Below are 25,107 nucleotides of genomic sequence, written 5' to 3'. Positions count from 1 at the left end.
AATGCTTTTTCTAGGAATGTCCCTCCACCCCTTGCTGGTACTTAATATTGAGAATAACAATGCAATGTGGGATGTGCTAATTTGTGATTGACAACTTGGTGGTTGGTCATGTGGGTAAGGAGGAGGCTGGCCTGGGGATACATGCAGGCCTGCTATCATCTATGGTGGCTGTATAGCCGAGGTCAGGTATGGAGCCTAAATCCCTCCATGGACACCACTACATTATTGCCCACGTGAGTCTGGGTCTACGTGCCCCTATGGCGTGCAGATTGGGAGTCTTCAAATCTTCCAGAGAACATGGGAAATTGTTTACACAATTGGGTTCCCTTCATTGTGAGGAATTTGTGAAACGGAAACCCCTGTAATACTGGGAGAACGGGGATTATCTGGACCAGCAGTCACACATTCAATTTGGATCATATATCCATGGTTAATGCACAGCTTTTTAAGTGTGGAAATTCCCCAGGGTACACTCATTTGAATCACAATTTAGAGGGTTTCTCCAGCATTAATGCCGTAGGAAATAATGTGTGTTTTAACTCAGCTGGAATTTTAAATTGGTGCAGGATGGTTTTCTTATATGGATATGGTTTTCCTCCTATACTTCTGTTAGGTCACAAAGGAGTTTCATCAAGGGTTTGGTTCAGCCCCCTCTGCTTGTCGTGGTCCATAGTGGTTGTAGGACTGGTGGGAGGGCTCCTGTGACTCTTTACTACTTGGACCTTTGTATCAGCAGGAGGAAAGCGGGTAAGGTTGTCACTGTGACTAAACCCCTGGATGGTTCTGCCCATGGGAAGGAGGGTTAGGGTTGGGCACATCCTTGTGGCTATCCTCTTAGTGGGTCAGGCCATGGGTTGGAGGCTTGTGCTTTGGAATGTTCCTGTGAGTGTTCCTTTGGTGGCCAATTCTCTCTATAGGGTTGATTGGGGGTGAATTTCTTGTGATTTCCATCTGCCTAACAGTGGGGACCTAAATTGGTTTGCCTGGGGATTCCCTATATACTTCCACTGGGTTCTGGAACCACTAGCTTGAGTTTACCTCAGGCCCTGCTGTCCACGCCACTATACTCTTTCCCCAAGGTTTGGCAGACACTTTGTCATAGTAGATAGGGAAGAACATCAGTTACAAAAGGGTAGATGGGGAAGTCAGAGTTTGTTAGGGGCAGGCACGGGGCTACCTTTGAGTGGTTGTGAGTAAATGTGCCATCTCCTGATGACTACTAGTGAGAGTGAATCTCAGTGACCCACCTCCTGACAAAAGTAACATGCTTGTTAAATGTGTTGTCAGTGAAGAGAAACCCCCAATGGTAGTTTGAGACAGGAGATTACATGTGGTGGCTTCCACTGAGTCATGAAAACACATGCCATCTTATTGTAACTTGGAAGTAGAGATCCCGGAAAAAGCTATGGCGTGTCACTTGTGTACATGAAAGCCCACAAAACCAGGATTCAGTCTGATCAGTCAGACTTACAAGTTCTATCTGGGAGTGGTGCGCCCAGCCTTAATGTTGGGTACAACCATTTTTGAAAGAAGATGCAACCCACATAATATCATGATTCCAGATGTGAATAATAATGACTGTAGAAGAAGGGGGTGATTGGCTTTGTATAAGGCACAGACTGCCTATGGCATCTCCTTGATATCCGCCAGCACCATTACTGTTGTAATTTAGGCTGCTCGTGAAGCTGATGTTAAGAAATAATATTTGAATCTGACGAGTCATCAATTGCTCCATCAGTTTTGCCAGAAATTGTGAGATTTGGGCATCTGTGTACAGTAGCCGTTGCAGAGGGTGACACTTGCATTTGCAGCACTTGATGAATTGAAGAGGATCTTAAAATACATGAGCTATGTTATTCAACAAGGGGCTGGAATTGTGTGGCACAGCGCCTGAGTGTCATCTTTGATCCTAGGGTGAACTTGTAAAAGAATAACTTTAGCTTAGTCTGTGAAATCACTGAAAAACTATCCAAACAACATCATTTAATTTATATGGTGTTGCTAAATCTGTGATTGGTGAAATGGGGCTAAGAATTGTCACAAGGCCAGGATCTGGGTGGCAGAAAGGACTGCCAATTTGTCAGGAGCCTGTTTGAGCAAAATACTTTAAAAGAGCCCAGAGAGGGGGTTGGGGGAGATCAGTGGTGGTCTGCTGTCTTTGTGGGTATATGTGCCTGCCAAAACAGATATGCCCCATACGGTCTTCATTTCACTTTAGGGAAAAGTCATCTGATCAGGGATCCTTCCATGAGGTAAAAGCATTTCAGAGAAATGACATAGAAACAGTTCGAACTATCCTGTAAATAAGTACAAATACTCAGTACGGTTAAACATTGGCTGCTGAAATCCATATTCATTCTGCAGCTCAATATTTCAGCTTTCTTTCAAACACCAGAAACCTGAGTATTAATACATTAAATAATAGTACAAATCAAAGCGGCAAGACTGATCTTGGGTCCCAACCCCCAATAAAACATCACTTTCACATTAAATTCATGCAATAAACACAGTCCATTGGCCCTTAATCAAGAACACAAATAATTACTGTAAACAAGTTACATAGTAGCCAATGTACTGCCTTAGTCATTATGTTCCAGGCAGCAATCAAAGAGCATTATCGCTGTATCTTCAAGAACACTGCTTTAGAAAACAGAGAACATCTGACAAACCCTGAACAGCACAATGCACTTTTCTTTGGGATATGTTCCCACAATATCTCAAAGACTGAAATATCCACATCTGTTCATAAAGATCCTGAAATAGGCACTCCTGCAACACTGAGATGGCTAACCAACTTTAGAGCTGAGAAGTATTTGCTTGGACCACAACCAAACTTCTCTGTAACCCTTTGCACAATCTATACCACTCAGTCTCAGGAATATTGACCCAGGTTGCCTGCAATTGACTCTTTTGCTCACCCCTCGCCACTCTCATGTACATGTGCCCTCCCATTTGACTGCCTGTCAACTTCATCACCCTCTGCATTTCAACCTTCCGTGTGTTAATTTTGTTTGCATGTTTTGCTTGTTATAAATGATCAGTGAAGTAAAGAGATTTATACCACCTACATGTACACCTCTAAAACTGCAGGCCTGTGGCATCAAGCACTGTATAAATATGTTTACATCGATCACACATAAAAATAGAACTGTTTTATGAACTCATCTGGCCAAAGTGAAGGAATGCCAAGGCATTGTGTCTACTTCTGTAATAATGCATGCTGGCATCATAGATTGTTAACTGTAGTGTCAAAGTTCCATATGTGAATCCTTTAGGTACAACCAATACTTTTATATCAGTGATTTAATATGCTGATTAAATTATGTTCCAAAAGATACATATCTGCCTACTACAAATGTTGGGATTTATTTAGGAAATATACTCCATTACTGTATATACTACATGCTCCTAATTTTTCTATATTATTCAAAATGGCCACACTTTCTAAAGGGCTTGACCTGGCCTGAAAAATTCTTTCTTCAGTTTATCTGACGGTCATAATGTTTGAAAGAGCTGCGATTGAAGAACGTTTTTATTGTGATTATGAGTTCTTAATGTACTGCTTGTTGTCTCCCCACAGGCACTAGGGAACTTCTACTTTCTACATGAATCCTTGAAAAATGTGTACCAGTTTGACTTTAAAGGTAAACCGTTCATAGAACCTCCTCAGCATTTTATATGTTGCATAAAGCTTTCAGAGGTGCAACAATGCACCAAATCTTTTTATCACCAAGTTGGTTATTGTGTTCTAGGGAGATGAAGCACGCTGTTTTTTTTCTTTGGGTCAAAGTACATAAAGATTTTAAAGCATGTTCTAAAATGAAAGAAAGGCACGTTAGCTACTTTGCCATCCTGCTTGATAAAGAATAGCAAAACAACTTCCCTTCCAAATTTGTCCTGGACAATATTTTAATAAATGTTTGCAATAACACAATGGACTATTTTTCCTGTTTCCCTAATAAGTAACAAAGTAAATGGACAATGCTCCGTTTTTCAAATGTGATAGAAGGTTAACTGTATGGCAAGATCACTTTGCTATATTTCTTACCATGTTAAGCAGTAAATAGTGCAACATCTGTTTTCCGCCATTTTGACCCTATTACAAAGTTATGGACAAGGATTTGATCAAGACTTACTTGCACAATTCACTATTAAGCAAAAGGCAAAATGGTGCAAAAATGTTTTTTTTTTCTTTTTGCACCCGTACTAAGTTCACGGACTGTGGCACAGTTACGTGTGTTTTCTGATAGCGTGTTTAAACAGTTTAGATCTACTTTGTCAAAAACATTTGACCTTTTCACATTAGAGCCAATTATTTTTGGTTGTTTTTTGGTCGAAATGCAGGGGGAGGCCCCCTGCAAACCCTCCCCCCTAGTTCCTTACCCCACCCCATATATGTATTTAATTACATTTGACCGAATTTCGAACCAAACAACGATACAAAAAATTGCTCAAAAGTAAAAGGTCAAAGGTTTTTTGAACAAGTAGGCTAATACCTTTTAAACTAGGGTCTGAGTTTGCGCTTGCACGATGCATATCAACATTTGTCATCTTCCCACTGAAAGATACTGTTTAAGTGTTTCTTAGATGCTGACAAGCAAAGAAATTCTCAACTGCCTGGTGAAAGGAGAGGCAGTTAGACATTGGACCTGATTCACAGAACCATTTCCAATGGGATTGCACCATTATAAAACGCTTCTATGAATCAAACTCATTGACTTTATTGCTAAAATGTAGGGCAGTATGATAACAGGTATGAAGTATTAATAGTTCATGGAAGATTGAAAAAAACTCACATACATCTAGTTAAAGTGTCAGATCAGGCTTACTGCAGGAAAGTAAAACATCTTAAATACCTGTTGTAGTGGGAGCCTGCCATATGATGAACCTTGTTGTGCAAACCTTGTTGCTGGACACACTCTCGATGCTCTCATTCACTCTGACCTCCCCCCCCCAGCATCAGTCACCCCTCTCTCCTGGTCAGACCACTCTCTCCTCACATCTTGAGCACATTGGCCCCCTGACTGGCCCCCGAAAAGTCCCAAATTGACAAGGGGGGTCCTGGGAGTCTCTCTGCCAGACATTAGTCCTGGTTACGATTTACCCAGAGTCTTTAGCTCACTATCTTTCACAGAGAAGAAATATCCCAAACATATCAGTCTTTGTCCTGCCCTAGGGCAGTCCAGCACCGAAATGCTAGGCAATTCTCATCTGAACAAGAGTACCAACAGCATCCCCAGACACGTGTTTCGGTCTGGTTGGACCTCATCAGTAGGGAGGAGCTGTGCCTCTCTAAGAATAGTGAGCACGGGGTCCACGTCTGGATTCCCCTAGTAACTTAGGGTGAGACCCAAAGTTACTTAAATATGCAAATTGACAAGGGGTGGTCCTGGGAGTCTCTCTGCCAGACATTAGTCCTGGTTACGAGAGATTTACCCAGAGTCTTTAGCTCACTATCTTTCACAGAGAAGAAATATCCCAAACATATCAGTCTTTGTCCTGCCCTGGGGCAGTCCAGCACCGAAATGCTAGGCAATTCTCCTCTGAACAAGAGTACCAACAGCATCCCCAGACACGTGTTTCGGTCTGGTTGGACCTCATCAGTAGGGAGGAGCTGTGCCTCTCTAAGAATAGTGAGCAAGGTGTCCACGTCTGGATTCCCCTAGTAACTTAGGGTGAGACCCAAAGTTACTTAAATATGCAAATTGACAAGGGGGGGTCCTGGGAGTCTCTCTGCCAGACATTAGTCCTGGTTACGAGAGATTTACCCAGAGTCTTTAGCTCACTATCTTTCACAGAGAAGAAATATCCCAAACATATCAGTCTTTGTCCTGCCCTGGGGCAGTCCAGCACTGAAATGCTAGGCAATTCTCCTCTGAACAAGAGTACCAACAGCATCCCCAGACACGTGTTTCGGTCTGGTTCCCACTAACCTCATTCACTAACGTCCGTCCAATGAAACAAGTGACTGCTGCAGCCTTCACCTCCACCTTCACCCCCCTCACCTCCCACCTCTGACTCTACCCTCAGCAATCTACATCTTTCCATCACCAACACTCTTGACATTCTTGCCCCAGTCATGAGAATCTGTCTAAAACCTGCCTCAAAGCGTAACACTTGCTACAACATCAAACTTGCAGCCCTGAAACGTAGCAGAGGCAGCAGAATGGAAGTGGCTTACTTCAGGCTCATCCTCTGACAAACTGGCATGCTGCCTGCTCCAAAGACAATACAGACTCTCCATCCATGCAAAGAAAAGAGCCCACATCCTTGCACGGGTCTCCGGCGCATCGAATAACTTGGCTGAACTTTTCAGAATCTGCAGGGAACTAGCCAACCCCTCCGCAGTCTCCTCCTCCCCTTCTCCTTCCCAGGCCCTCTGCATAACCTTTGCCTCACACTTTGCCACAAAAACTCAGGACATTCTGACCTCCCTTTCTACACTTTCTCATATCCCATCCCACAGCCCCCTCACCACACTCCCCTTCCACCTCCTCCCTCCTCCTCCTCTGTCACACCTGAAGAAGTTACCAGAGCTGTCCGCTCCATGAATGAGACTTCTAAACAGGTCTCCCCTTGTTCATCCAGGACCATCAAGGATAACATTGGCTCTCTTGCCCCTGCTCTCTCTAATTTCTGCAATCACTCTTTTGTCACTGAATCTTTCTCCTCCCCCCTCAAGCACTCCCTTGTGCGCCCACTCCTGAAAAAAACATTCTCTGATCCCACCTGCCCTGCCAGCTATTGCCCTATCTCCATAACCCCCTTCCTGGGGAACCTGCTTGAGAACCTGTCCTTGCCCCAACTCAACACTTAAACTGAACTTGTTGATGGTGTCCAGGACCATCAATATCCAGAAGCATGGAAGCTGCTCTTCCTAACACCTGTGAAGAATTGCTCACATCTCTGGACTACAACTCTCCAGCTGTCCTCATCCTTCTCGATCTCTCTTCTGCATTTGACACAGTAAACCATTCATTCTCATACAAAGATTTCATGATACGCTTGGTATCTCGGAAAGGGCACTGGATTGGCTATCCTCTTTACTCACTTACCGCTCCTCCCAAGTCATCCTTGGCCCCTTCTCCTCTCCTACTTCCATCTCCATCTGTGGTGTCCCCCAGGGCTCTATACTCTGCACCCAGGCTCTTTAACATCTATCTTTATCTCCTTGCACTCCTCATCTCCTCCTTCTCCACCAACTTCCAGTGTTATGCAGATGACACACAGCTCTACTTCAGACTCCCTGCTGACCCTCTTGCACCCTCCATCATCCCTGACTGCCTATCTGTCATCCAGTCCTGGTGTGCCTCCAATGACCTCTGCCTCAATGCCTGTAAAAGTGAGATCCTTCCCATTGGAACCCCTCCTCTCTCCTTCTTCCCCTCACTCGGGCATTCCTCTTTCGGCTCTCCCCCTTCGCCTTCAACTGAACCTAGAAATCTGGGAGTCATCTTATACTCATCTCTCTCCTTCCTCCCTCACACTAAGGACATTGCCAAGAAGTCCAACTATCAGCTCTTCCTTCTCAAAGGAATTTTACCTTTTCTCCCTTTCCCTCAGAAACGGAATGTGACTCAATTCCTGGTTCTCTCTAGACTTGACTACCTACTGTAACAGCCTCCTCCTGAACCTTCCCCCTTCAACACTGCAACCCCTCCAGCTTATCCAGAATAGGGCAGCAAGGCTTATCCTTGGCCTTTAGCCCAGGGACTCTTTCATGCACTAAAAAGTCTTCTCTGTCTCCTGGTTGCTCCACAGATTAAATTCAAAACCCTCTGCATCATCCACAAGGCTGTCTGGGGCCGGGGACAACACTATCTTTTACTTTATCTCAATAAATAGTCTTCCTCTAGACCACTTCATTCCTCTGGCACCAACTCTGTCTGTAAAGCCTTTTGCTAAACAGAGGGCACAGGGTTGCTCACTTGCCTCTGCGGGCTCCCTACTCTGGAATAGCCTCCCTCAACCCCTCCGCCTTGAGTAGGATCTCCTCAAATTCCAGAAGCTCCATAAGATCTTCCTCTTTTCCTCCTCTTTCCCTCCTTCTCTCCTCTGCTAATACCACAGTTGCTGAATCGATGTACTTGACCCTTATGCATCCTCGGGCCTGGACCTCCCACACCAATTCTTCCCAGCTCCTGCCTATTCACAGCACTTAGCATCTGCAAACCCTCCGCTTCGGAGGCTCGCACTTACACCTACCGCGGCCCAGGCTGTGTAGCACTCAACATTCCTAACACTTACTCTATGGCTTTCCCTCGAGCTCGGGCCCCCCTACACTTGCCACCTTTTCCCTCTTCCTTGCTGCACTTTCACGTTCTGAATACTCACAAGGCATAGTATGCTCATCCCTCACCACTCTGTTCTTAAATATTGTGTTGTAATGAATTTCCGTCCCCTGGTCCCTCCCTGCCCTACGGGTACTTTGAAACAGTATTTTCTTATTGTATAAGCGCATAAAAAGCAAACAAATAAATATATAACTAAATATGTGAAATTCCCACAAATGTTTTAAAAAAAGGAAAAAAAAGCATGCAAGTAAAATACTGATTGCTATCATGTGTGTGCGACATCAATGTTCTGCTCCCCTCTCGCTCATCAACGGTAGTTTACACGGCTGCACAGGTCCTATTTCCTTCCTTCTCCATCTTCTGAATCCTCATAAGCATATACATCAAGCAGCGCAAATTCGACTGTAATGCAAAATTGCCTGATACCATTAGCACAGAACAATTTTGCATCTCCCAGAGATAAATCAGAACATCGAGATCCGAGCCTACTAAATCCTATTCAGGGTCTTTAAAAAAGCGAACCCAGCCTTCATTTAACTTGATTATACTGACAGCTCCCTGGTCGTTTTTTTCCCCAAAGCGTTCAACTGAAATTCTAAATAGATTGCAACCTTACTGATGTTGCTGCCTGATAATTGTATGAAACAAACTGAAAGAAAGTCTGGAATTTACCATTGCGCAGCTACTCTTTGCGATTAAAAACGTAAGTCTACAAGACAAAGCATCTCTTGAGTATACGGGCCTCATTACGAGTAAGGCGGTGCAGCAACAATGGTGGTAATGTGTCGGTAATTCTGTTACCGCCGAATTAACACTGCATTACCGCACTGCAGACTATGGGCCTTATTATGAGTGAGCCGGTCTGGAAACAACGGTGGCGGTAAATCCGCCGCCGCCACCGTTGTTTCCGGACCAGCTGATTCCGAGTCCTGCAGGTGGGAGGTATCACTCCCGCCAGTTCTGACCTGGCGGAAGTTACACCACCCGCCTGCAGGCGGACATGAAAACACTGGCTCTGACATAGACGGAACCGGTGTTTCCATGGTCCCCATCCCCATGGAGTCCTTTGGGACTCCATGGGAATGGGGATTTACAGAATTCTGCCTCCAGAATTACTGGGTCACCGAGGTTGTAAAGCCCCGGTAATTCCAGGAATCACAGAGGCGGAATCGTATTACCGGTCCAGCAGCAGTCTGCTGGTTTTTCTGGCACGGCTACCGCTGGACTCGTAATGAGGCCCTATGAGTTTTGTGGTAAGGTGGAGGATAAACCTCTAGCAAAAAGCTGGAGGTAGATCCTCCACCTTTCTGCCAAAAATCAACAGAATCGGTGCATTTACCGCCAGTGAGTCCTACAAATGGGGACTTACACCACCCTACCACCACTTGTTATCGTGTAGTAAATCCACAGCACTAAGTGGTTTTAACAGTGATTTAATTCGGCGGCATTTCAGTGCATTTACCTCCGAAATATTGTCAAACTCGTAATTAGGTTCATTGTTTATTTTGAATACACAGTATGAAGGTTTACCATAGTTAACAAAAATATCTCTTAACCTGTATCCGTATTAAAGAAACGTTGCAGGAGTTCAACAACTATAGACATTCAGTACATGTTTTGCACCAGACAATGTTTGCCCTTAGGCTAATTGTTAATGGCATTGCCCTAGTGCAAAAAGCCATTTAAAATAACAGGATTGGTAGTACAAGAAATTGCTCAACCGAACCGTTTATTTGCATATACACTTCAGCATTTGCACCTGCATAGTTGGCATTTGCACCAACACATGTTCTATTTGCACTGGTGCTAATGTTGTTTGTGCATGCAAATACATTTGTGTACAATTTATTGGACTATCACCATATTCTTTTGCACTATGGCAACTTTTAGCCTAGGTAGATTACCACACAAGTGTCACCAATATGAGCCCTAATGTCTTCAATCAATGTAGGGTACAATGAGATCACAGTGGTTATTCCAATTAAGCATACGTGAAGAATTTTGGTCAAACCCTGTTAGACATATTTTCACAGTAGTCCCGATTCACCCAGCTCAAACTCAACTCAAATCTTAGAATGATTCGGTTAATTGCGTTCTTGCAGCTCACTTTGCCTATCTGTGCGATCAGGTTGCTTCTGTAGCTGTTCAGCATTTACTGGAATCTTTCAGAGAGGGGGGCCTGTGATGTCTATAGCAGTTTGAGAGCTGGAACATTTTACATTAGACCGGGCTTTTAGGCATTGATTTTAGGGGTGGTTGTAGGTGTTGCTACAATATAAAATGGTATTGTTTATTTTGTGCAAACATTTGTACAAATAATTCTTTGTTTTCTAGAAAATGGCATGTTAGCCATTTTGTTTTTAGACGGATGTCACTTTGTCTGCAAAGCCCAGTGCCAGAGGCATAGCTAGGGGGGGTCTGACGTGGTTATAGCCCCGGGTCTTTTGGTTGTAGCCCCGGATAGAAGCTCAGGGACTAGAACCAAAACGTTATAGCTACCCCCGAATCCTGCCAGTCCCAACATTAGCTTAGCCCCTGATCTTTTCCAGAACTAGCAACACGTCTCAGTTCTCTCCCCTAGCTCTTTCTGCGCTTATATGTTTCTTGTTGTCTAGTCTCGTCCGCGCCATCATGCCCACGGGTTCATTGCTGCGCAGTACAAATGCAATAAAGTAAAGTAAAAGTAAAGCCTGTCCAGTGCCAAATTGCATGCATGGTTTGTGCATGTGGGTTCACACACTAGCTGCTTCAGCAGAATACTTGACAGGAGCCGGCAAATGTCTTTAAAATGTATCTGCACACTTGCGGGAAGAGGAAAAGTCTTTGAAGATGTTGGGGAAAAGGTGTTTGCATGATTTTGCTGATCATATAGGCAGTGGCTCTAGTGGTAGGGTAATTGGGGGTCTGACAGAACACAACTTGCCAGCCCAGGGGAAGATTTTACACTTGGTGGCTTGGTTGAAAGTGTGCTACACATGCACATGAAGTAAAGTTCTTTTCAATTTTATTAGTATACTTTGTGGGAAGAAGAAATGTCTTTTTGATGTGCTTAGAAAACAATAACTGCAAAAACATGATGATCACTCAGGCAGTGACATTTGTGGCAGGGTGAGTGGTGTTGTGACACACCACGCCTTCCACGTGAAAAGAAGTGCAATTTGTGTTGGGCGGTTTGAAAGAAAACAAACGCACCACTTGGTTGAGTGCAAAAGCTAAAGCAAATACCTGAAATTCTTTAAGTTGCATTAGCACTTTGAGAGAAGGGGAATAATTTTGGCATGCTGGGAAATAATGTTTGAATGGTTGTTCTTACCACTCAGGCAATGGCCTCAGTAGCAGGGTTATTCGGCATCTTGTGGAACACACTAGCTGACAAGAATCATAACAAATGTGTGCTGGGTTGATTATTGTAACATTGAAGCTTGCTTTAGCAGTTGATGCCAGGTTCAAGATCATATGGCATATCACTACTACATTTTTGCAAAACGCTGAGGAAATAAGCAGCACCAAATAACATGTCCGCAAGGTGAGCAGTCAAACCTGTGATGGGGAAAGTTAATGCTTTAGAGCAGGAAAAGCTGTGGGTGCAGTTCTCAGGGATGTACGAATTGTGGGTGGCTATGATTCCTTGTATTCTTATATCCAACAGTCAACAGCACCTACTGCTGCTATTGCAGGCTCACAGGGTCTATCTTCTGGGTAGAGGTATTTTGTTCAGGGTCAAGAGCTGCATCTTGCCATGTGCAATCTGTGACAAAAAGGTAACCCAAGGAAATCCATGAAACAATCTGGATACCTTCTTGGTGCTTGACCATGTGAAGAATTCTGATGCACAGGAATGAACAACATACACAGCAGCCCTCCTGAAATGAACAAACATTATGCAGCATACAGAACTTGCTTGCACTTTCATCCGGAAAGTGGGGGGTCATGTTAAGCCCACAGCATTGTACTCCCAGAAGCCAGAAACGCTTTAGTAGTGGCATGGGGAATAGATGTAATAAATGTGTCATTTGAGCAATGAAAGAAGTACAAGTATAACCATACATGAGTATTGCTGTGGAATGCCAAACTGGAGTGTAATGCTCGTGGCAGACCTGTGTTGTAAATGAGGGCTTAAGGGAGCTCATAACTTGTGTTGATGCTTGCTGGAAATCCCCAACAGGAATTTCTTTGCATGTACCTCTATGCCCGAGTTGTATGATGTTGCAGTTCTTGTTGTGAGAAAAGCATTGGAGGGGTTAGATATTAGGATAGACCCCTCCTCAACTATGATATGCGGACAGGCAGCCAAAGCACTAACTGCGTAGCTGTAAGGATGCATTCAATCTCCTTTCCCCTTTTTTTGCACCACTAGCAGGGAAAAGGGGTAATCAAAGGAAGAGCAGCATTCCCTCCACCAACAATCCACTTTTTGCATGCAAGGCTTTGATGGCAAGAGGCACAGAAGTGCAGGCTTCTGGGATAAAGTGAAACAGGTGGTGCCAGAGCGGCTAAGTTCCTGGCAGGAAGTGGACAATGGATCCTATGTCATGTATGCCCATTGGGTGGGGACCACAATGCATATTTAATGCTCTTCACATGTTCCCCACCTTGTGTTGACACATTTTGTCAATTATTGCTCTGGTGTCCATAATATGCGTTGGGTAGCACTCGAGGTCTTTCTCTTCATCTGGTCATATAGCACCTGGAATGCTCTGACAATGTTGAAGGAGCAACACAGATTCACAGACCAAAAGATGAAAATGTCTTCTCTGACCCTCTGGAATTCAACCTTGCATATGCTTGACAGCCTGTGTGATCAAAGCAATGCCATATGCGACTAAACCTTCAGTAGATCATTGGACAGGGCAAGCGTCAAACTGTGAAGTGCAGAGGAAGCTCACGCAGAGTATCTGCTGTGTGCTGCAACCTTTTGAGAATGACATGCAGGATGTGCAACATAGCTTTGTGTCACTTGGTGAAGTCTAGCCATGGATATACCTACTGGAAATGAACCTCTCAAAGAAGGCAACTGAACATGAAACCCTGGGTGAATCAGATATTGCACAGTAGGTGAGGCAACTTTATAAATAAATCGTGGCAATCCATGTATAAAGCACATGAAAAAAACGTTCAATATCTTCTAGCATTTTTCCTTGACCCCTCTTTTAAGGTGCAAGAGGTTGAGGTTAGGAATGAGTGGTGTAGAATGACAGATGGGGAAGTCACCATCTAAATTTGCAAGATTGTATTCAAGAAGTGTTTGCAAGAGCATTTGTTTATAGAGCAGAAGTAGGAAGAGCAGAGAATAGTTACGGATGGCCAGCAGCCATTATGAAGACACGTATGTGGCTGTCCATTCTTACAAAGTACAACTGTTTCAGGTGTAGGGGAACCACATAAAGGGTGAGCATCTCTCCTAATTCGGCATGGTTCAATATGTTTCCACCTGGGTGTAGACCTGCAAATAAGGTGGATGAATATTTGAGTGGCATCTGCGAGTTTGGAAAGGACACTAACCCAAACAAAAGGGCAATAGTCCACTACAGTATTGGTTGTCTAAGCTGTCTGTGTGACCATCAGCACTTTTCTATGTTGCCATCAATATCCTAAGCTGCCCCCAGCTAGTATGCAACCAGAATGTGTTTTCAGTGCTGCTGGTGCAATTGTCTCTGACAACAGGCAAAATCACTCTCTATCTTTTGTCCAACACTGATGTTCATCAAAATGAATGAGCATAAGTTCCCTGCAGACTATGACAAGATCCTGGTGCTTTAACAAGCAGAGCAACAGTATTGTCAAATCCAGCTGCTGATCATAGTTGAGTCAGAGAATGATCTCAGTCCCAGTGGAAGGCAAGTCAGCCAGGGCCGTACAGTGACACGTATGGCCATCATTGTCAGGAATACTACAAGCACAGGGACCAAAAATTAAATGATGCTGTGGTGGCAGCGGTGGTGACCGAAGGCAACTCTAGTGGTAGGGAGGATTGATAATGTTGTTGATGCCCCAGAATTTGAAGGGACATGCCTGACACATGTTTTTGTCAGTGATCAGAATGCAGCACATGGGGTATATGAGAACATGCCACCGCACTGAGTGAACCAAGTCACTTGAACACCTCCCAAAGAGTAGGGTGAGCACATATCTACATTTCGCTGCACTTTTACAGAGAAGGGGTGGACAATCCATTTCAACGCAATCCGGCAGGGAAGGGGTTACACACAGTTTATGCCACACTTCTGCAAAGAAAAGGCACACACACACACACGTGTTGCTGCCCTCCGACAGGGGGGGTGGCAAAATTACAATTATTGCTGGATTTGTGCAGGGAGGGAGTGTGCAAACAATCTTTTTCACACTCATATGGAGAAGCGGATGAACACACATAATGTTTGCTGCACTCCCACAGAGAAGGGGTGTACACACATTTGCGCCACTCTCCCAAAGGGGAGGCTATGCATACACAACTGCTGATGCAGTCTTGCAAGGAAGGGTGCAAAGCCACAATTTCTGAAACTCTCTCATAGGAAAAGGGGCGTACACATTTGTTTTGATTTTTGCTGCACTCCTGTAGGGAAGGTGGCATCCACACAATATTTGTGACACTCCCCCACTCATAATTTGTATGACTCACTCATTAGACATGAGCCCGAATGAAGACAGAATTCCTTTCACTCGGTGGCCCATATTGCACAAGTGTATTCCCATATCTGAACAGGGCAAATTACTTTTGCCAGACGTTAGTCAATAACAGACGACCAGACTTTTGGCAACACTTGAACTGCTGCTCTTATGTCCCACCATCTCTACTTCATGTCTCCACGGGTGCTGATTGTCAGTGTTGTCAGTGTGAGATTAAAATCCCCAGTTTTAGGACTTGATGAGGATACAGTTCCCTTAGTCAGCACACAAGGTGGAACCTAATTTATGATGCTGATGTTGTTTCCCAGTAGCACCCTGGGTTGGGGTGCTAGCCAATCTGGGGAGCTTGGAATGCAAGCTGTATTCTCTGTTATAAACCCGGTTTCTGTGCTCGCTCAGTGCTCCACGCCCCTCACCTTGTGCCTCCTAAGCTGTGCCCTCCTCCCCCATGCCGCCTTTAGCACCCCGAAGTAAGCACATGTGGGAAATAAAGAAAGATGTACTAACGTTCATTCAGTCGTGCAATGCTGTGTGGGGGAGAAGAAGTTTGCTTTCAGTGTTGATGATGTCATTGTCATCAACACTAAAAACAGACTCCTTTGCCAACATAGGGTGTTGCAGAACTGATTGAAGGCAAGTCATTTTTTTAAAGAATTTCCGTAAGCACCTGCGTTTGCTTACTCATGAATGCAACTGCAGATATACACCTCCACGTTGGGCCGACACTGCCAGTAATGGCAGCTCCACCCACATTAAGGGACCCTCGCTTCACTCTGGCTCTTAACTTGGGAGGAGGTTGGTTACTGTCAGAAATGGCCTGCCATCTCAGTATATATTTCCTCATTATCCTTCCAGGGCCCTGCAACAGCCTCCTCATTCTCCTTGTCACTGGGGATGGGATGCAATAAAGAATAGGGCTGTGCCATGGGTAGCAGAGATCTCGCACCCTTTTTTGCCTGGCACACTGAACAGAACAACCTCTGCTTTAAGAACCCATTAGGCATCTTGATATTTTCTTAGGCCCATCAGGATTATGAAGTTGGATAGGCACCTTATATGTATTTCAAGCCGGGGCATGACATACAAACTTAATTTAAGGAGTGTTATTGTGATTCACAATAGAAGATCTTTGGTTGGATGAACTTCTATAGGCTCTGGATGAATTCTAGACATAATAAGGGAACCCTAAAAAAAAGTGTCAATGATGGAGAGCTTAAAATTGAGTTCTCTAGCTGTTCCCTGTCTCTCGGGCCGATGAGCCCTTTTAACATGAGATGTCTTGAGACTATTGTTATATGTCTCTGGCTCTCAAGAAATCCTCGGTCTAACTTCCAATGTTCAAACCTAATGGCCAATAGAAAGTTCCAACCTATTCTTTGTGGGCCCTTTAGACTAATCCTAAACTACAACAACATTGTTCTCCAAGTATGGCCAACAAATGTGTCCATAAACCTATCCTTTGAAAGTCTATCCTGGTCCTAGCAAAACAACATACATCAGATACCTACATAGGCAATCCCGTCCTGGAGTTAATCATTGTTCTCCCTTCTGCAGGATCTCTAATCAGCACAGTCACTAATCCTCGCCACTACCTCTTGTTCCATTAGTGCATCAACCATCTTAGATCTCTCCACAACCACAGGTTCTCTCATGCTTCTTTTTGGACTTTCCAGGACTTTTGATTCTCTGAGAACTCTCCCTGGTCTCTCCACAACCTAATTTCTCTCCACAAACTTGAATTCTCTCAGAATATCACTCTTGAGAATAATGGGTATTTCTATGCCCCTCGTTCAGTGCCTGCTTCCTCCCATTATTTGTCCCTCTCTGGCAATTTTCACCTCGCTTAATCCTTTATGATGCTTGGCAGGTGGCTGGTTTCCTATGGCAGTCCAGAAATGGTGTTTCCGTTTTATAGTTTGTCTTCGTGTACTGGTGGTTTATTCGTCTCATGATGCTTCATTTGAAACATGTGTTTATTTTTACTTCCCCTTTGACTTTGGTCAGGTCTTCAGTGATTGTGCAATGGTTTAATGGTCTGCTCTGAGCCTTTCAATGGGGCTCATGCCCTCTACGCCGGTTGAGTTCTCCAAATGTGGATAGATGGGGCTTGGCGGTGTTCTGCTGCACTCAGCCACTCACAGTGAGCAGGGCCTCCTACCTGAGCAGACTAAACGCGTTCTGGTTCTTATGAAACAGATACTGTATTTGACTGGGTTTCTCGTGGATTTTGTCCTTGCAAGCATCCATCAATGGTGCTGCAAGCAAATGAGAATAGCTGCCGGATGTGAATAATATGCATTTGATAGTGAATTTGCGCCTGTGAGATCTATTGTGGATCAATATGCATCAGCAGTCTTGCCTACGGTTGTATGATCCAGTCCAGAGCAATTTTCGGCAACTTATTCAGCGATGTTGAGCTTTTTTCTGTTGCCATAGAAGTACCTTTGGTGTACTAATGTCAGGCAATATGAAGTCTGAATGAGACTTGGTCGTTTGTGTGGTGCAGACTTCAGATTAAATGCGTTTTTAACCCAGATCGTCTCCTGTTTGAAATAAAGTTTTATGCACCCGTTTTTAAAAAATATAACAACATTTTTGCACAACATACCACACATTCCTGCTCCCTGGCAAGAAAAACATGTCTGCCTAATCTGCCTTCAGAAACTCAGCAGCTCCTCTACTATGTCCGCCCCTGCCCCATCTTCCTGCAGCCAGATGCAGAATGAGAAAATGGACCAGATGCGTTTCTCCCTAAGAACTCGAATCACATTTGAACATCACATTCTCCCCTAAATCCTCACGTGGGGCCCCAGCTTGCCTGCTGGCTCCTGTGCATGCACCGAACCCACTGTTGAACCTTTGGGTGTTTGTGGAAGAGGTCTCGGGAGGGTCACCCAAGCTTATTCTCAATATGTATTGTTACTTTATGATGGACCAATACTTGCAATCATATAACTAGAATATCCGAGCTCGCATCCTACACAGTTTGTAACGACAATGTTGATTTTTTTTAATTTTTTTTTTTTTGTAAAAGGTTAATGAATGTGTAGTTCATTGGTGAGCTTCATACATTATTTTGTGATTGGCTGCTTTCACTCCGAAATAAATCTTTTCAACTTAACACAAATTCGGATCTATTTGATTGCAAATCCGTGTTGCCTTGAGACGCATGCTTTCACCCCCCTCATACATTTCTGTCACCGTGGTGGACTGGAGTGATGTAAAGGTGTTTAACACCGCTAGACTGTCATTAGATGCCAGACTGATTAGGACATTCGTCCATATAAAAGAAATTGTGCACTGTCCGTTCGTACGCCCACGAAACCCCATCAAGCCACTGAGCCCGATCACATTAATTCAACTTCTTACATCACTTTAATTTGACACGTCATTGGAGTGGCAATAACTGTGAAGTAAACTAATTGCCGCAATTGATACAGATTCATTAATTTTTTTTCTCACTCAACAGGAGCGAGCCAAAAAGTGTCTGCCCGTGTAATTGGGGGTATGGGGTCTTCCTGCACTAAAATATTTGAATGACACTTCTATGGATAATGAAATCAGAGGTGTGAGCAGTATAAATCTCCAGAGCCGTCAGCATCTGGCTTCACTAATGTCTGCTACCCAAGGAAATGTGCAGCTACATTATTAAAGAATCATTACCCTTCATTGTGTTTCTGGAAAAGTCAAATGATGGAATCCAAGAAAGGAATGATGCGGCCGCTTTTAATGAAGAGCCAGAGGGAGTGCCAAGTCCTTGTCGCCACCTTTGGGCGGTTTAATAAGCGTTGCCCATTCACATGTGCAGTTCCCATCAAATGAAAAGAGATTGGACGAGAACAAAATCTGGCCGGCGCACCGCGCTCTCCCATGTCCTAAAATGCTAACGTGTCTTTGCCTTATATGGTCCTGGGTGTATTTTGGGGGATTTGGCACCCTGGTTTCGATCAGGGTTCATCGTTCATCTGGATGCTTATAAATGAGTGCATACTATCTGTACTTGAAGTGCTATCAGATTTGACGGGTATGGGATCTGAGACACTGGGCCAGGTTTCCTGGTTTACAGAAGGAGCTTTCATGCAAGAGAAGGCAATGTCTGCAGACACTGATGCCCCGATACAGCTCCTCCCGCATGTGGAAGCCTTGGTGCATTGCTGTCGTTTGCATATCGATTGGACACCTGCGCCTACAAGGTTGACTTGTTGGGGTCAACCACCCCCACCCAGGTGTGTCAGGGTTGTAGCATTTCAGTGATGGACCTTAACGGTCCCATCATTGCAAATGAGTGTTTTACTTTGAAACCCTTGTTTAATGGGTGAACGTGAGTCTGTAAAATGTAGACAACGGTCTGTAACCACCATTATCTGCATGGATATTATTCTCTTGCAAGTGGCCTGAGGAGCGCAGACAGAAGAGTAACAGGAACAGGTCCTGGCACATCCCTCTGTGCAGGGGTGTTGATAGGTCTGAAAAAGATCCTGGGTTACATTAATGTTGGGACTGTCAGACTCAGGGCTATTCCCTGAGCTTCTATCTGGTGCTAAAACCAAAAGACCCGGAGCTATAGCCTCCTCAGCCCCACCCCACCCCCCTAGCAATGCCTCTGCCTTTGTGTGTGTCTGCGTACCAACCCCTACATTATTTTTGTGAGTGTTTGGGAAACATCTTAGACTAGCATATACATGTGTCACCTGCATCCAGGTGAGTGCAGCAATGTGGTCAACCCCACCCAAATATGTGCAAAGTTTCATTGGCGGTGGAAGACCTTTAAGGGTTACATACTGCATTTTGTTCAATTGGTTTTTTTTGTTGCATTTCTATATCTGTTTATGGGTTTGAAATGCTAATGGCAATAATATTTTCTTTAACAGTCGTGGCTTGCATGCGTTTTATTTTTTAACAGAGAAATGAAATTTGGGAAAGGGTCTGTGAAGACCTCTCGCTCATGCCTTCATTGTACTTTCCCCGATCAACCTGCAGAGACTGAGAGGTGGTGGCACGATCTGTACTGGGTGTAGTCGGTGGACCGGGGAGTCCAACATCAGTGCCGAAACCACCCACCCGTAGCCTTCATCAGAGCCAAATAGGTGACTATAAGGAGAATGCGAGAGACCATGGAGGAGGTGTAACCTGTCACCGAGGGACCAAGGGGTCCGACAGATATGCAGAGGTGATTCAAAACAACTCAAGGTGGAGAAAGATGAGACTCTGAGGAATGCTAAAGGAAAAAGCTAAATTAAGAAATGTGGACTTGCGACCCCAGTGAAGAGTTTCCTGTGAGAAGGTTAAGTGAACACACAAAAGTCTGGGAGGGGGCCGGGAAGTTACGAGACTTTGAACCATAAAGAAATAGAGGAAACTGTAAATCATTTTGTGATACAGTTCCCTGGCCAGTTCCACAAAAGTGTGGTACTGGAGAATCGAGAGGGGTTGTAGGAACAGCTTTATCATCCCATTGGAGGCGGATCAAGAATTGTGAAAAACCTAGAGATTGTGAAAACCTCCCTAAGGTAGCTACAGACCTTGATGAGAACTGGGAAAGACATTGGGGAAACAGGCAGTGCAAGGGAGTCATTATCCTAGCCCCACAAGAACTGTGTGTCATAGTTTATTTTCTGTTGGGTTACTGAGAACTCAGACATTTTATAAAAATTTTGCTTGAACCACTCGAGAGGCGTTTGGACATTTTACATTCAGGAGAAGAGAGTAATTTGGCTTTTTGGTGCTTCGTTCTAGTGACTGGGATAGAGTAGGCGCTTTTGTGACCGGGATGGTGCCTTTTTGATTTTACTCGCACCGACTTTCTGACAAGCCTCTGAGTTTGTTTAGTTTAGGTAGGGACATCCCACTTAGAGTTAGGGATAGATAGGTTTGGTTCATCATTTAATAAAAGTCTATACAAGCCTCCAAGGCACCACTTGGACAGTCTCTCCATTCCTTGTCGCTGCACTGCATTGTGTGTTCAAATGAGGATGTCAGGATTATGTTTCCTAGTTGGTAATTCAGTCACTAGAACGGAACTCCTTCCATGGTAAGGTGACCAGATGTATAGATTTTCCAATACTGTCCAGGAAGAGTGTTTTCTAAAAACATTTTTGTATATAAAAACCCCTTTCCCATTTTGAGAACAGGAAGGATTGCCATTTGAAGAATGGCTTCAGGGAGAGTATAAAAGTCACATCTCGGTGCAAAGTGACATTTTACCAACAATTCAACATAATGTTTTCCAAACAAATAAACCTTATACCAGTTTTGTAATTTCACATTAACAAGCCAGATCTTTGCATTTCCTTGGCTAGGCTGGAACCTCCAACCTTTCTGTTAGCAGCCACATACATTAACACATTGTGCTACAGAGGTTATCTGGGAAATGGTTTCCGAGCATAGCAAAAACGCCTTTAATTAACCTGATAACAGTCACAGCCAAATCCATACAGTTTACATCCAGGAGAACGACAGGAACCCAACCTTCTAACCATCACACCCCTTTTCCCACTGCCTAAGTGTAGCCACTGACGTTGCAAGGGGGAGTCCCCCCCCTTGCCTCGTCGCGCCTTGAAACACTTGTGTATAGGTGCGTTATAAATGCCATATCATATCATATCAAATTGAAGTCCTACTTTTATGACAGTGGCCTTTCACTATTTTTTTAAATAAAATGTGTTTACCCTATATGGTGGCCAATCCCCTGCTCAAGGAGACCTTTTGTAAACCAAAGGGTTCTGGTATTTTGCATGAAGATTGTTTTCTGGTCAAGGTTGCACTATACTACTTCTTTGCTCGCTACATTTTGCTCCACTTCTGAATGAATAGAAATCTGAATTTCCTTTGTCTATATTTTTTTCGTAGATTTTTCTGTTTGTCATTTAGTTCAGGTTTCTTTCCATTCGTCAACTACTGTTCCACCCTTCTTTGTCTGCCTATTCATCAACCTAGAAGAAATGGTTAACGTTTATGTTGTCTTTGTTTTTTGTTGTCCTTTCCCTTAGGTTCTTTCACAAATTTTCTCTCTCTAATTCCCTTTAAAACTTCCCCACAAACGACTTCCTTATCCCTAACCCTGATGCATTTAGGATGTTCTTTTCCATGTTTCCTTCTTGCACTGTCTTCACCTTCCACTTTTCTCCCCTCTTTTTTCAGCTCCTAACTTTGAAGCTGATGTGATGAATCAGAGATAATTACCCCAGAAAACCTGGCCTGGGACCCGTCCCATGTGACCAGGGAAATGCAGACGCATCCTGACCCTGGGGATGGTGTTCTGTGGGAGGACCACATGTGTGTGGGGGATCAGGTCACAAGGTATGGGATAACCCCATAATAACTTTCCCGAGACCCTACACTATTAATGTCCTATTGTAAAGTTGAAATTGTAGAAGAAAAAGGTAATTTGCACATTGGGAACTTCAAGTCCCACAATGCCCGAAGTACTGGGATGAGGAGGAGGGATTTGGAGGCACTAGACTGCAAGGTGTAGTCTAGTGATTCTAATGACCCTCACCTGAGAGGATCTGGTGAATATAAAGGGCCCCCTCAGGTGCAGGCCATTAGGAGAAGCAGAAGGTGGAGTAGTTGTTGAGACTCCACATTGCAGTGGCAGAAGAAATTGGAGGGAAACAGAGACGCCGGAGCCACCAACATTTGTGTAGCGTATGCCTGTTTCGTGAGGGTCTCTACCCTTAATGACCCTGTATCCAGAGGTTCCAGAAAGCCTTCCCCGTTATAGCCTTGTATCCAAAGGTTGGACTGCAGGAAGTGTTAATCTAAGAAGCTTTCACCAAAGTAACTTCCACTTCGGTGGCAGACGAGCACCGGTGTGCTTGTGGAGAGAGGAATGCTCCTCTCCTGACCGGCATGGGCCGTGGGAAGCAGAAAGAAGCAGCTTACTGTGCAGCGGGAAGTGAGGAGGCAGAAGTGGCAGCACAGCGAGCTAGCGCGTTTGCAGCACCCAGTGAGTTCACTGGGTATTGTGTGACCCCCAGAACGTTCTGTAATCGCCCACTGGCCACTATTGGGAATATTGAATACCAAACTAATGTAAAGAGACTAACGTGGCAAACTAAGAATAACTTTGCAGACCAATCTGATGCAAAGCAGCTACAGTGGCACAATATTAACCGTGGGAACCGCCATAAAGGCTATAATTGTAATTACAGACATTGAAGAAATTGCCAAAAACAAACGAGGGCAATATTAAGAGAAGGTAACAAAAATGACCGTTCCCAAAGCCAGGAAAAGGCAAAGCTAAAGAAATTTAAGAAGAATCTATCTTGCCAGGGCCAAGAGAGGGTATTTAAGAAGCCAGCCAATAGTAACCCCTATTGCCAAAGAAAAGAAGAGGCAATAGTTGTTGAAAACCCAAACAAGCACTGTCTCAGCCAAAGAATAACTAATGTGATAAAATGCCATTTTCAGCATTTGGTTGATGTAAGTGGGGGAAAAGAAGACTGGCAGAAGAGCTGCCCTACTGATAGAAAGCATTCAGGAGGAAAGCAGCATATTCTTCATTTAATGTGGGAATCACAAGTGTGGAACAAACAGTACCAATGTGTTTCATGTTTTCCAAGAAGGAATAGTCCAAACTGAAATTGTCAATACACATTCATTGTTGATGTTGTTGAAAGACTTTACGAAGATGTTTGAAGCAAACTGTACCACTGAAGTACTTGTAGTAATGTAAGACGTTTTTTGTAGTTCTGGCAGGTGAGTATACCTGGGCAAGGACCTTGTAGTGCTAGACCTGGCAGGTGAATGTACCAGGTAAAAGTCATTGAAGTACTGTGGAATGGTTAATAGGTAAATAGAAGAAGTGCTCAGAATACTAAGGTATCTTGTGAACTACTGTGAAATTATCATGACAAAACATTGCTGATGCTAAAGATGAACTTTGGAAGTGTATTTGTTACTCAAAAAGAGGTTGTGTTAGACCCTTTGCTACAAGTTGAGGGACGAAGAGTTGTCATTTCTTTTTAACTGTTGGAAAGTCTAAGTAAGAGACTTTTGGAGCAAGAAGAATCTTATCACCAGAACTTTGTTGCAGAATGGAACTTTCTCATTCTTGAACTGTTGATACAAGTTCCTGCTTCAAATCTGGGAAATGGAACATTACCCAGGTTACAAGCTGAAACAGTTCTTAAGTTTATGTTGGATATAGCTGTGATTTTTGTTGCATTTCAATTGCCATATATCCCCAAGTGTGAGGGACAGATTCCTTTTGTTAGAGTGTTTACTTTAGTTTATTTTGATAGGCAGGAAAATCTTGTTCAGGGTAGGGATAGTGAGGCGTTTATCAAACCCTTTTAAGTTAATAAAATGACATCTCATGGAAAACCTTTACAAATTGTCTGCCTCACATTTCTGACCCCTCAGACTGAGGTTATGCATTTTGGCGGGTTATGGTTCTTTCAGTTTGTAGTTGAGAAGCGAACATGATGACCATGCAGAGATGTGCATTGGAATTTTCCAGCCACAGTAACCAAAGGATATGCAGGTGATGCGTGTTCTGCAGTGAAATTCATAATGACCCATTTCTACACAACTGGCTTCTACAAGAACAGTGGCTTACTCTACATCATGGTTGGTCGTCTTCATTTCACATGCTGCAAACCAGTTGTTCCTTTCAGAAATGTATGTTGGCATTGCTTGCCTACTTGGGCCCAGCTCCACAGACATCCTTCATCTTGAAATATTCATGCACAAGACTCCTGTTAACCCTATAACTTTCAACTTCTTATGATTAGTGCCTGTTTCTACCTTTGCTCAAACATTTACTGAGGCGCTTTCCTCTGTATTAAGTTCCAGCCAATGCACAATATTTTTCAGAGGATTTTGAACAACCACGGTGGCTGCTTTGAAGCCATCTCCTGCTATGTAACAGAAGTTCTAGGGGATTAAATTAAAATGATGGAATGTGTTTGTGATGTGCTGGCCACAAATTGTATTTAATTCTGCCATAGATGTCAGTATGGGCCAGTGTGTTTGGGGATGTTTCCATCTGTAGTTGTCTTTTGTTTGCATTTTGTGAGGCCCCCTAACTCTTCCCTTTACTCAGGTATTTATTTTCCACTCTTAATGGCTGCCTCAGGAGCCTCATCGTTATGTGTGTACACATACACTGACTAGCGAGGCCAAAGCTTCTTAATACTCCACCACCATTGTGGCAGCCTCTAACAGGAGCAAAGCCCTCTTT

General features: G+C 43.9%; 1 protein-coding gene across 2 annotated transcripts in view; it reads left to right on the top strand.

Annotated features, from left to right (window-relative positions):
* INPP5A (inositol polyphosphate-5-phosphatase A) overlaps positions 1–25,107 on the top strand; it is a 3,154,590-nt gene that overhangs the window by 1,591,586 nt on the left and 1,537,897 nt on the right. For both annotated transcript variants that reach the window (XM_069611412.1, XM_069611413.1), the window contains exon 5: positions 3,581–3,644. In XM_069611412.1, the coding sequence (XP_069467513.1) occupies positions 3,581–3,644 (64 nt within the window). The remainder of the gene's footprint in view (positions 1–3,580; positions 3,645–25,107) is intronic.

This window comes from Ambystoma mexicanum, chromosome 8 (genome assembly GCF_040938575.1).
Source record: "Ambystoma mexicanum isolate Mex_15411 chromosome 8, UKY_AmexF1_1, whole genome shotgun sequence".
NCBI classification, from domain to species: domain Eukaryota; kingdom Metazoa; phylum Chordata; class Amphibia; order Caudata; family Ambystomatidae; genus Ambystoma; species Ambystoma mexicanum.
Note: the sequence above shows the minus strand (reverse complement) of the source record. Positions and strands in the feature narration are given on the sequence as shown.